General features: G+C 42.3%; 1 protein-coding gene across 1 annotated transcript; it reads right to left on the reverse strand.

Moving 5' to 3' along the window:
• Window positions 1–4,403: 4,403 nt before the first annotated feature.
• LOC136652367 (olfactory receptor 6C4-like) lies at window positions 4,404–5,375 on the reverse strand. The gene has a single exon (XM_066629303.1). The coding sequence runs from the start codon at window positions 5,373–5,375 to the stop codon at window positions 4,404–4,406; it is 972 nt and encodes a 323-aa protein (XP_066485400.1).
• Between the last annotated feature and the right edge of the window lie 7,887 nt (window positions 5,376–13,262).

Genomic DNA, 13,262 nt, shown 5'->3' on the forward strand with positions numbered 1-13,262 from the left:
ATCTAATAATCAAAGATGTTCTTAAACGTGCAGCGGAAAGCAGTTTGGGTCTTGGCAAAGTGAAACAGACTCTGATGTAGAATGAGTGTCTCTGCAATTGTCTCCCAAGTGCTTAAAAGAAGTGAGCTTGGGGAGTCGCTGTTAATGTTTGGGTTACATGAGAAACATTTCTGATGCAACCAGCCTCCTAAACTCAAAGGACTTATTATATCAATTCTTATTATATTGACCTATGGAGAATTGCCTTAGAGCAGTGTTTTGTGGGTTGGGACTGTGGGTTGGGACCCACTAGGTGGGTCATGAGCCAATTTCAGGTGGGTCCCCATTCATTGCAATATTTTATTTTTAATATATTAGATTTGATGCTGCCATGGTGTGTGACTGCATTTGGGGAAATGTTACAGACCTGTACTTTTAACAAGCTACTATGTATATTCTTTTAACAATGATAGTAAGTGGGACTTACTCCTGGGTAAGTGTGGGTAGAATTGCAGCCTAGGATTCCTAATCATTTTCCTGCTTGATGATGTCACTTCTGGTCATGACAGAACTTCTGGTGGGTCCTGACAGATTCTCATTCTAAAAAAGTGGGTTCCAGTGCTAAATGTGTGAGAACCATTGCCTTAGAGAATGATCCAAACTGAGAAGAAACTCACTAACTAAAAGCCAACCTGAACTGTCTGGATAGCATAGTCAGGGGGTTTCTCAGTACTTGGCTCATGAGAAAAGTTTTTGAGAGGTGACATCACAAATTGTCATCTATCTACACAGCAGCTGGCTTTATAGCTTGTGCAATTTCACAATGATCAATGGCAATTTCAACAAATGTTTCACTGAAAGATCAACACAAATCTCAGATGGAAAGATCCACAGATCACTGGCCTCACAGCCAGGTTTTCATGGTGACAGCCATTTTTTTAAGCACATCCTGCCTTGGGATGACACTACAAAAAATACATACATACATACATATATACATACATACATACATACATACATACATACATACATATCTCATTGGTGCTCCTGCTGCTGCTGACACCAATGACAGTGAAACAACAGTTAAATATATCTTTTTCTAAATTAAAAAAAAAAAAAGCCATACTAGCAAATGGGGGGAAGAACTGTGACCCCACAAATGGGTTCAGGCACAGATGTCATTGAACCCAAACAGACCTGGGAATGAACAATATGGGAGTCCTGAAAACGAATGCAGCTCTCAAAGAGGAAATATATATTCATACTTCATTCACCCCCTCTGACGATCTCCGACACTAAGATGGAAGAGGTGAAGCAACGACAACAAGAGGGGTTCCTTTCTAGGAAAGTGCACCAATTTGATAACCATGTGATGACTTTTCCTTTTCATGGCAGATTGGCTCAGAAGGGGCTGTTACATTTTATTTACAAGAAAACTATGTGAAATAGGAAACAGCAATTACTTTTAAACAATTCTCAGAGAAGTCAGAACTCCACAAGGAGGCAGGAATGGAGAGAAAGAATAACTACCTTCAGCCATTATTCTTGCATAGAGGATAATCCAACAGAGGATTCCCCCAATCTCCCCATGTGGCCATGCAGTCATGCCAGTGGGGTGCAAACTACATCCTTCAGGGGAGTTTTGGAATGCAAAAGCCTTGTCTATGTAATGGAACATTTGTTCCCTTGCCCCAGAATAAGGCCTTGCCACCCCACTGGGACTAATTGGACGTGTGCCAGCGATATAGCTGGTACATGTCTGAGAGGACCCGAGAAGGTGGATCAAGGCCAGGAAAGGGGAAAGGATACTTACTGCTGGTGCTGCTGCCACCAGTACCAACCCCTTCACTGACCTCAATCTGTCCTCCTTCCCGTCGCGATCTCTGCCCCATTTTCCCCCCTCCCTTTCTACCTATGCCCTCCTATCTCCCACTCCCTGCACTGACATACCAGTGCCAGGGCTGGCATGCAGACCTGGTTGTGTGCCAATTATGGTGGCAACTAGGCTACACTAAATGGCATGTCAAGTTTTGCAACAGCCATAAAGGATCTTACACTGCTGGAACCTACACTCCAGAAGGTATTCAAGGTGGCTAACTATATTTTAAAAATCCACACCAAGAAAACCTGTCATGAAACAGCACCAAAATTAGGAGGAGAAAATCTTCAGTTGATGCTGAAACCAAACGAGTGATGGGACCACCCTCACCCCTTGCAAGTTCCACAGTCTGACCATTCCACATGTCACCACTAGATGAACTTCTGTCCATGGCCAAACATACAAAAGGGCTTTCTCTGAAGTTCTCAGGGGACCAGCAGTTTCATGTAGGAGGAGATGGCACTTCATGGACTTTGGCTCCAAGCTATTCATGGCTTTCACTCTTTCACATAAAACCAGCACCTTGAATGGTATTCAGGCACATACTGGCAATTTGTGCAAGGGGGACCACACCCGAGTCATATGTTTGGCTAACCTGGAACTGGGAATCCCCCCAGTCTGGAAACAGCCAGCACAGTGGCCAGATATCTGAAGTCACAGTGCGGTGGGATTCCTCGCCGGGAAACAGTCAATGCTGCTGTTGCCTTCAACCCCCATTTCCCTCTCAACTCTCCTCCCCAGCAGCATCCAACAGAACAGATGAAAAAATGCATTCTTTGGACGGGTATTAAAAGACACCATTCACTATATATGGAAAAAAAAAAAACATAAATAGAAGTGTCTCTAATTTTTTCCTGACGAACTACGAGACAGATTTACTCTGCCCCAAAAAGTGACAGGGAAGGACAAATACAACATGTTTATTTATTGGCTAAATGCAACTAGCAGTCTTCTTAAGGCTGTGATCGTAAGCGTATTTTTCTAGAAATGACACTCAGTGAAATTATGATAGTTTGTAATGCAGATGATTATGCAGATGACTATCTGTTAATGCAGATTAACCCCTGGGGGCTGGGGGATAAGAATAGGCCCTCCATTTGGCTGTTCGTGTCATAAGAGGCGACTAAACAGCCACCGGGTAGATGGGACTCCTTAGCCTGGGAAGGCAGCTCATCTGAGAGAAGGAAAACTCTGATCCCAAACCTCCACTGCCTTGTGGCTACATCCAGTTATGGAAAAGGCTACAGGAGTCAATCTCCAGGCAAAATACAGAGCCAGAGTCCCTGAGGCAGTTCATGGCTGAACACAGTTACATTCTGGCAACTCTGCTGGAACCAACCGTATTGACTTCTGCCTTTCCATTGGACCATTTCAGCAACGTGGAGAGGGGGGATTTGCTGCATGGGTAACAGTCTATCCTCCATTTCTACTTTATCCAGGCTTCATGCACTGGAGAAGACACTCTGTTCCAGAACCACCATTCAGAGCGCGATACCATAGTCTTCCGAGACTGAAGGATGCCAACTAAGTGACTACTCAAACATAATATTAGGTTAAGCAACCTCAGTCCCAATTGGTGGATCTCTCATGGAAAAAGATGGCCCCTCAGATACTGTTCCCAAACCACTTAGGACTTTCAAGAGAATGATTACCATTTTGACAAAGAGCCTAATCCTATCTATCTCCCTCTCCTGCCAATAAGTGATACCAGAGTGGCTACTGGCTACTGATGCATCTTGTGGGAATGGGGGGAGGGAAGCAATTGCAGAAGTCTGAGTAATGGAGAATTTATTCCCTCCCTTAGCAGTAGCAAAAGTCTCCTCTGGGTAATGGAGAATTTATTCCCTTCTGGAGGTAAGCCTCTGCAGTATGGGGGAGTCCACTCAGATCCGCGCTGGTGCTGGTTCACATGAACAGGTTCTGGTCCAGGAAGGGGACTTGGATTTGGTGGCTGCTGCTGCCACCAAACCAGCCCCCTCTGCAGACCCAACCTGCCCTTTCCTCATCCCCATTGCACCTTCTACCTGTCCCCATCACTGCCTTGTTCTGCCCACCCTGTCACTGCTTCACCCACCACATCTTGCCTCCCCTTCCTTCCTAGTTGCCATCTCAAAGACAACTTCATATTGCAACCTAAAATGTGCTAGAGCAATTTTGTTCCATTGGTTTTAATGGAATGATGTATGAATGAATGAGACATGGTGGTACCTAAGGAGAGAACCAAGCCCAAATAACACCTAACCACTTCTATGTTCATATTTTGCACATTGTCACAGCAAAGTAAAGTGAGCATCATGGCTTGTTAATCCAGTAACTTCCTATTAATGGAATCACCTAGTAATTTCTTATAGAGGAACTCAATCACATACTGTAAAATTATGTTGAACCTTTTCTGCCCAACGTTGCATCTATGCAACAGGGATCATATGTGTACACCTATGGCTGGGCAGAAATAGTTTAAATAAAACTGAAGGGACCAATTATATCTATACATTTGTGTCAAATACAATACATTTGTATTTGACATTAATATATAATCCATACATTATGTCAATGCATTTGCCCGCATCCTTGTCAGAAGCACCAATTTGCAGCCAAGTCTTCCAAGGGCTCTGTGAACTTCTTTGTTTCTCAAGCTGTAGATGAGGGGGTTGACCAAGGGCGTTAGGACTGTGTAGAAGACAGAGAAGAATTTATTTAGATCTCTGAGAGTTGGGCTGTCTGGCATCATGTAGACAATGATGATTGTACCATAAAAGATGCAAACCACTGTGAGATGAGAAGAGCAGGTCGAAAAGGCCTTTTGCCTCCCAACAGTGGAGGGAATATTCAAGATGGTCCTGATGATGCACACATAGGATGCGAGAGTCAACAGAAATGGGGTGATGGTAAAAATAAAAGTTGACAGAAAGGTGATGAGTTCAACCAGGCTAGTGTCACTGCAGGAGAGTTTTTCTAGGGGGACAAAGTCACAAAAGTAATGATCTATGACACTGGGGCCACAGAAAGATAAATGAGACATCAGAAACAGTATGATACCATTAGCTAGAAAAGAATTGGTCCATGCTCCAGCCATGAGTTGAATACAGGGCTTTCCCTGCATGATGGGGGTATAGTGCAAAGGTTTGCATATGGCCAAATATCGGTCGTAGGACATTGCAGCCAGTAGGTACGTCTCTATACCAACACAGGAACCAAACAAATAAAATTGGACCATACACCCACCAAAAGAAATGGTCTTCTCTCCAGTGAACAAATTGGCCAGCATTTTGGGCAAGATGATTGAGCTATAGCAAGTCTCAAGACAGGAAAGGTTGGCCAGGAAGAAGTACATGGGGGTCTGAAGGTGCTGATCAGACACAATGAGAAAAACAATGAGGAGGTTTCCAGCTGTGGTCACCATGTAAATGATTAAAAATAGCAAGAAAAGAAGAGGTTGCAGCTCAGGGAGATTTCCAAAACCCAAGAGGATGAACTCCACGATGGCTGTTTGGTTTCCTTTTTCTGTGTCCCACATTGGTTCAATTCAGTGATGGTTGCATCAACCCTAGGGCAGAAAGACACCTGTTTTAATGGTAGTGGCGCCAACCACCACTTACACAAATCTCTGGTTTCAAACGCAAAAATAATGGTACAGAGCGGCCCTAAATTAAGATAGGTTTGGATACCATGAAGCCCCAAAGCAGATATAGTTTTCTGTCTCTGCCAGCAGCTTTCAGTGTTAATGTACCCTCTGGTAAATTCAGGGTCTGAAACTTTGTCTCAGGTCGACTAAGACTCACTTTAAATATATGTACTTGCCAGTGTTGATTGCTGAAAGTATTTACCTAGTCTGTCTAGGAATGTCTGAGAGTTTTTTTTTTTTTTGGGGGGGGGGTGGATGGACAGGGTTCATCATCATAATCATCATCATCATCATCATCATCATCATCATCATCATCATGCTAGAAGTTTAGATTCAACTTAAATATATGTACCTGCCAGTGTTGATTGCTGAAAGTATTTGCCTAGTCTGACTAGGAATGTAGTAAGAGATTTTTTTGGGGGGGGGATTTCATCATCATCATCATCATCATCATCATCATCATCCTAGAAGCTCAAGGTAGCCAGCAATCATTTTTCTAAGTCTATTTTATCCTTAAAACAATCTTGTTAGACAGCAAAGCATGAGTGCTAATGATAAGTCTATGGTCACCCAGTGAGTTACTGGGATTTGAATCTGGATCTTCCCAATTTAAGGGTTTAAATAGACATGACGTTGGAGATCTGTGATTTGAATTTTCCACAGTTTTTTCTTTATGTGAAAGAATCTACAGTATGTGCCGCTGCTAATTTGATCTAAGAACCAGCCTGCAGGAAGAGGGTGTTTAACATCATTTCTTGAATCTAAACCACCTGCTTCCCAAAGCTGTTATTAAGAGTCATGAGGAGAGAGAGTACAGATATATTGTAGTGGAGAGTGGTACAGAACCAGAAGTGTTTCATGTAATACCATTATAAAGCAAAATCCAAGCAAGGGCAATGCTTCTTACCTTTAATCTTGAATTTTGCAGATTTTTTTTTTTTAAGTTATCCACCAGGAATTTGCAATGCAACAGTCCATAAGTTCATTTGGTCCTTTATCCCTCTTCAAATTCTTCACCAGTCATGAAAAATACTTCCCACATCTTTGTAGCTTGTGATGGTGAATTTGTGGTCAGCAGTACTTTAAATGCTCTCGGATTAAATGCATACTATTAAAGGAAGATAAAGCATAGGACACTGCCTTAAATTGAGTCAGACAGTGGGTCCATTTATCTCAGCATTGTCAACACAGATTCGTAGCAACTCACCTAGCCTTAGACAGAATTCAGCCAAGGTCTCCATGCACACAAAGCAGATGCTCTTCAACGAGCTATAGCCTTTCTACTCTTTCTTCAAGAATCCTCTCAATCTTTTTTGAAAGGGGCCATGAATGACAATGGGAGTTTGGAAAGACTTTTGCTGAACTGAATTCTTCTGGAAAGGCAGATATCAGTTCTGCCTATTTGTCTTCCTGTCCAAAATCATTGAATGGGTGACGTTTCTCAACGTTGGCAGACGTTTTAAAAGATGGTGTGTTGTCAACGAAGGTTGTCAGCATATGAGTTAGTACTTACTTGTAGCCATTTGTGATTACAATCAGTGATGTTCCAGGATTTAGACATGGCAGTAGAGGATAACTCTCAAGTTGTAATGGGGGAAAAAAATGGACTTTTGGAAAACTGAAATTGTCTTGCTTGCAGAAGGAAATTGCTTGGGAGGGTCTGAGACTCAATTGAAAAACATCTGCCTTGCAAGCAGAGGGTCCCAGGTTCAATCCCTGGCATCTCCAGGTAGAGCAAAGAAAATTCCTGCCTGAAACCTTAAAGAGCTCCTGCCAGCAGTGTCAATAAGATAGTGCCATGTGGCCCAATGTTCTGATTCAGTATAAGGCATCTCTCAAAAACATTTAAAAGATGTGAGCTTGGGGAGTTGCTACTGGCTGCCTGGAGAACATAATGATGCAACCAGCCTCTTAACCCCAAAGGAGACACTTATATTAATGTTTGTCCCATAGGACGGCTTTGATGGCTCCTATAAAATGATTCAGCCATTCCAAAGCTTTTCCAGGCTTTTGTGACTTGCAAGCAGTGGTTGTAAAAGCCACTGTCCATTGATATTGTTGAAGTTTCATGGTGGTGAACACTACCAATTGATACAAGGTAATGAAAGCCATTTATGCTATGCAATTAAAACAAATTATTAGTTTAAAGCCTAATAAAGCAGCTTAATGAGAAAATGTTCATATGCTTAAAACTTAAAAAATCCACATCACTGTCTCTGTCTGAAACAGGTCTGAAACTGCAGACTGGCAGTTTTGCTAAAAATAACAGAGTCTCAGGAAGCTCTTGGCAGCATGCCAAAGGCATCTAGTAAGGAGATAACAGTTTAGAACAATACACACATTGTAAATAGGGAGGATGCTGGAAAGCATCCAAGCCATCTTGAGCTCCCTGCTTGTAAACAGAGAACCCTGAACAGATGAATACCCTTGGCAAAAAAGTAGTTTGCAGTTTTAAAATCATAATTCTTTCAGGGTTCTTTTTAAACCAAAAGAATACATATATTAAACACTAAGAGAGCTATTTAGAAGGTACTATACCAAAATTTCATAGAAATGCCAAAGGATTACAATGTTTGCATGCTTGCCAAATAATTCTTCAATGCCTTAATAGTTATTGTCTCTAAAGTGTAACCAACATATATATATATATATATATATATATATATATATATATATATATATATATATATATATATATAAAATGACATAGTAGCCTTAGAAGTGAATTTTAACTGTTTGAAAGTTTAATAAAAGCATAAAAATACACAGAAAGGTGAAAAACTATTTCCAGTTAAAAATCAAGGGTCTCACAGGGAGACAGCTCACAGACTTTGGAATGTGGGGAAAAAAACAACTTCTCAAAGATAACACTCTTGTCTTGGCAAAAGCATTCGCTGAGCCTGTATCTCTGTAGACCTTGAGGCCTCAAAGTTTTGCTAGTTTCACACACTTTAGGAATTTGGGGAAAGTTGCATCTCAAAGGCTCTTTTGGCATCAGAAGCGGGGAAAACGGAATGTTATGATGCTGAGAAGACGCAAATTTGCAACATTGTAATAAGGGAAAGTCTTACTTGGCAGGCTGAAATAGAGTTTTAGCTAGCGAGATACAGATAATAAGATAAGCAGAAACATTCTTGAGAAAGTCCCTGTTTGAGAGTTTGCCTGACGTGAAATGTAATCTGTTTAAAAGTAAATAAGAAAAGCCTTCTTAAAAGAAATCCTTTTTTTACAATAAGAGTTTGGTTTGTCTTGTATTAAATAAATTAAAGTACACCACTATACATCCCTTGAAGGTAACAGGTCACATATGGGATCACAGCATGGAATAGAAAGGACTCAGCTTAACAAAGGTTGACAGAAAGCCCCACAGTGACTGGTGGGAGCAGGAGAAAAGAATGTAAGAGATAAAAGAGGTGGCTCTTACCAAGGCCATCTAAGTTAAGGATGCCAAGAAATAAGTACAAAGACATGCCAAAAGGCCAGTTCTGAATAAAAATGAGGTTACAGTGCACTCTACTGGTACTTGAAAACAAAGTTTTCTATATGTTTAAATGTATGGTATGGCCTTATTTGAAACCTGTAACTTGAAGCTCACCAATCAAATGTCTGTAAGGCTGTCTCTGGCCAATCCAGAGTAAGCCCCATCTATGATGTCAAACTCCAGCCAATGAAAAGTGTAAAACTCCTCAAACAAAGGACCCAAAATGTAATAAAAGGGTAAGGTTGAGATTGAAAATTGCTCTCACTGCTTTGGACTGGAGACACCCCTTGCTGGTAATGAAATAAAGCTTGCAGACAATCACCACTCTTGCCTACTGAGTCTTGCTTTTGAACCTTGCAACACCTTGCAACACAATCACAGCAACATATATATATATATATATATATATATATATATATATATATATATATATATATATATATATATATATATTTAATTGCTCTGATCATAAAATACCAGAACTGTGATTAGGGAAGACCCAGTTATATTGTCCATATAGATAGATCTCTCAGCAGAACCTGGATTCATAGGGATCTCATCATTCAGAAGTGCAGGTTGGGATGTAACCTCTGAAAGCAAAGATATCCTTCAACCAGCTCCAAATGATATGAATTTCTGTGTAAGAAAGCTGATCTATTGAGTCTGTATGCTTACAGGATGCCATGTATCTGGTAAGCCCTGCCTCTGATGGTGCCATGCTCCGAGTCATGCCCTCTGCTGTCCCCATGGAGAGGGCATGTTGCTGCAAACAAAGCTCTCCATCAGGAAAATGAGGCTAGGAGCATGGCAGGAGCAGGGCTAGCTCATAGCATTCTGTAAGCAGGAGAGACTCCATACTCAAAGGACATTTGACAAGGTCTTCAAATGCTTACAGTGTGAAATGTTGTACCATTCACAGCACAATCCAAACATGCCTCTTCACTGGCACAGTGGCTACCACTCTGGCCGAAGGTGTCACAAATGCATGGAGGCCTGCACCACCCTGCTGGTTCTGTATCTTGACCAGTGGCTTCTGGCAAAGGCAAGAGTCATGTCAGGTGGCAGGAGGGTACAACGGAGGTGGGAAGGGAGCGTTTCTGGGTAGGGAGGGTGGAATGGGTAGATCGGATTGGGAGGGGGCCGGATCATTAGAGCAGACTTGTGTGTTATCCTTTCCTCCCTTCTGGGCTTGGTAGCCTTAAGAACATAAGAACATAAGAACAGCCCCACTGGATCAGGCCATAGGCCCATCTAGTCCAGCTTCCTGTATCTCACAGCAGCCCACCAAATGCCCCAGGGAGCACACCAGATAACAAGAGACCTGCATCCTGGTGCCCTCCCTTGCATTGGCATTCTGACATAGCCAACTTCTAAAATCAGGAGGTTGCACATACACATCATGGCTTGTAACCCGTAATGGATTTTTCCTCCAGAAACTTGTCCAATCCCCTTTTAAAGGCGTCCAGGCCAGATGCCATCACCACATCCTGTGGCAAAGAGTTCCACAGACCAACCACATGCTGAGTAAAGAAATATTTTCTTTTGTCTGTCCTAACCCGCCCAACACTCAATTTTAGTGGATGTCCCCTGGTTCTGGTATTATGTGAGAGTGTAAAGAGCATCTCCCTATCCACTCTGTCCATCCCCTGCATAATTTTGTATGTCTCAATCATGTCCCCCCTCAGGCGCCTCTTTTCTAGGCTGAAGAGGCCCAAACGCTGTAGCCTTTCCTCATAAGGAAGGTGCCCCAGCCCCATAAACATCTTAGTCGCTCTCTTTTGCACCTTATCCATTTCCTGATTGGCATGGCACAATGCCATGTGTGTAAGCACGACTGCCATGGGAATGTGGGAACTTCACATCAAGTTGTCCCATCTCTGTTTCCTTTATCCTTTTGGCTCTGAGTGTCTGTCTGCAAGCCGGTGCACAGGCTGGAGATTCAACAACAACAACAACAACAACAACAACAACAGTATTTATATACCGCTTTTCAACAAAAAGTTCACAAAGCGATTTACAGAGAAAATCAAATATCTAATGGATTCTCCTGATTAATGCTACGTTTCCGCAGCACCTTGTTGCTTAAGAAGTGGTCATGATTACGCTGCTCAGCCTCTTGCTCTGGAATCCATTTGGCTGTGGGCTTCTTGACATGGGCTGCACATGACAGGAACAGACCTGTTTTTGTACGTGGGTCTATCCTGATCACATCTGTGATGCAAAGGGGCACATAGGAGGTGAGCTCTTGAATCCTCCCCTTCCCACCTCTTTTCCTTCTGCAGCCTCTCTCTAGCCATGTTTATTTTCTGCACTGGAGCCTGACTGAGGACTTGTGGGGAGGGGTATAGACAATAGGGATTAAAAGCATTGGGCAAAATGGAAGGGTTCATGTACCTCCCCCAGGTCTTTGGGTGCTTTAAATCACCCTCCCCTTACATGAGGCTACTTGGACTTGTGCCAGCTAAATAGCTGCACAGATCCAAATAGCCCCATAGGGGAAGCTGAGGTGTTGTTTGGGGTAAGGGGGAAAAATATCACCTTACCCCAAGACCTCCAGCCTGCTCTAAGCTGCGCTGGATACAGCAGCAACCTTGCTGCCCCACTGCACCAGGGCAGCATAGGATTGGATTGTCGTAAAAAAATAGTCACCTTCTTCTGCCCTTTTGTAGCCCATGTTGAGTTTCCTTTCTGCATCATATCACATCACATCTGATGCTTCCTGAAGCATTCAGCTTTTCTTTCTTTCTTTCTTTCTTTCTTTCTTTCTTTCTTTCTTTCTTTCTTTCTTTCTTTCTTTCTTTCTTTCTTTCTTTCTTTCTTTCTTTCTACCTCCCAGCATGCTCTTACATTGCTTAGTTCTGGGGTGTTCTGGGGGCAAAAAATGTGGTCATATTTTTTTTCTCTGAATGGTCTGGTATGACACAACATTTGGGATGTGCTGGGAAAAAATGTTGGCCTTGAGAGGCAGCTCCAAGGGAAGGTCTGGTGCATCTTTTCAACGCAATTTAAACAGGCGAGGGGACATTCTGCAGGCAAGCCCCCCCCATCCCCATTATGAAAAATAATGGTGTTACACCAACAAATTCTATTGCATTCATGGTAAGCTGTAAGGCCAACAACTGGAAAACAAAAGGCCTGTTTGGTGAATCTCTCATCCATTTTGGGCAAAACTGCTAGGATTGAAATCCAATCAACGGGATTTCCAGAATGGAACAACTCTGTACAAAACAACCCTTAGGAATAGCATACTCTATACGCGATTAGTGGCCAAATCTTGGATTAGTAGTCTAGTGACTAATGGTCCAATCCTATCCTTGACCAGCTGCACAGGGCAGGGCCACTGACACAGTGAATCAATCAATCAAATTTTTATTACGATCATAGACCAACGTAGAACAAAAACAATACTGTCACTACATAATCAGCTACATTAACGACAATTCAGATAGATCAGTGGTTCTCACACATTTAGCACCGGGACCCACTTTTTAGAATGAGAACCTGTTGGGACCCACCAGAAGTGATGTCATGACCAGAAGTGACATCATCAAGCAGGAAAATTTTTCACAATCCAAGACTGCAATCCTACCCAAACTTACCCATTAGTAAGTCCTATTTACCCAGGAGTAAGTCCCATCATTGTTAAAAGAATATACATAGCTTGTTAAAAGTTCAGGTCTGTAACATTTCCCCAAATGCAGTGACATACTATCAAGTCTAATATATTAAAAATAAAATATTGAAATGAATGGGGACTCACCTGAAATTGGCTCACAAGGTGGGTCCCGACCCACAGTTTGAAAAACACTGAGGTAGATTAAAACTACAAATTATTATCCTAAAATTGGAATAAAATCAAAACTAGAAGTAAACTTAAAAATAAGAGCAAATTAACATAAGCTGTATACAATTCAGGTAGGCTAAAACTACACTTCATATTCCAAAATTGAAGCAGCAGAGATGGAATAACAGTGAAACATTGCATCCTGCAGGCTGGCTGCTCCCCTCGCCTCCAAAGGGTGCGGGGGGTGGGTGGGTGGAGGGGGCCTCCACATCTGTAGATTAGTGAATCTGCAGATATAGGATCTGTGGATATGCCCCTCCCCCCTGTACTAATACATACTGGTGCTTATGGAGAAGGCCTTGGATGCATTTCTGCTACAGCTTTAATCCTCTTTCAGTACACTTCTATTCCCGCAGTGCCTTCTGGTGGGGGACGGACGGACTGTAGTTTGTTAAGGAATCTGAGACCTGTTAGAGCAACCCTTTACATAATGCATTGGGTAACAGAAGTGCAT

The sequence above is a fragment of the Tiliqua scincoides genome, chromosome 5 (assembly GCF_035046505.1).
Source record: "Tiliqua scincoides isolate rTilSci1 chromosome 5, rTilSci1.hap2, whole genome shotgun sequence".
Taxonomy (NCBI): domain Eukaryota; kingdom Metazoa; phylum Chordata; class Lepidosauria; order Squamata; family Scincidae; genus Tiliqua; species Tiliqua scincoides.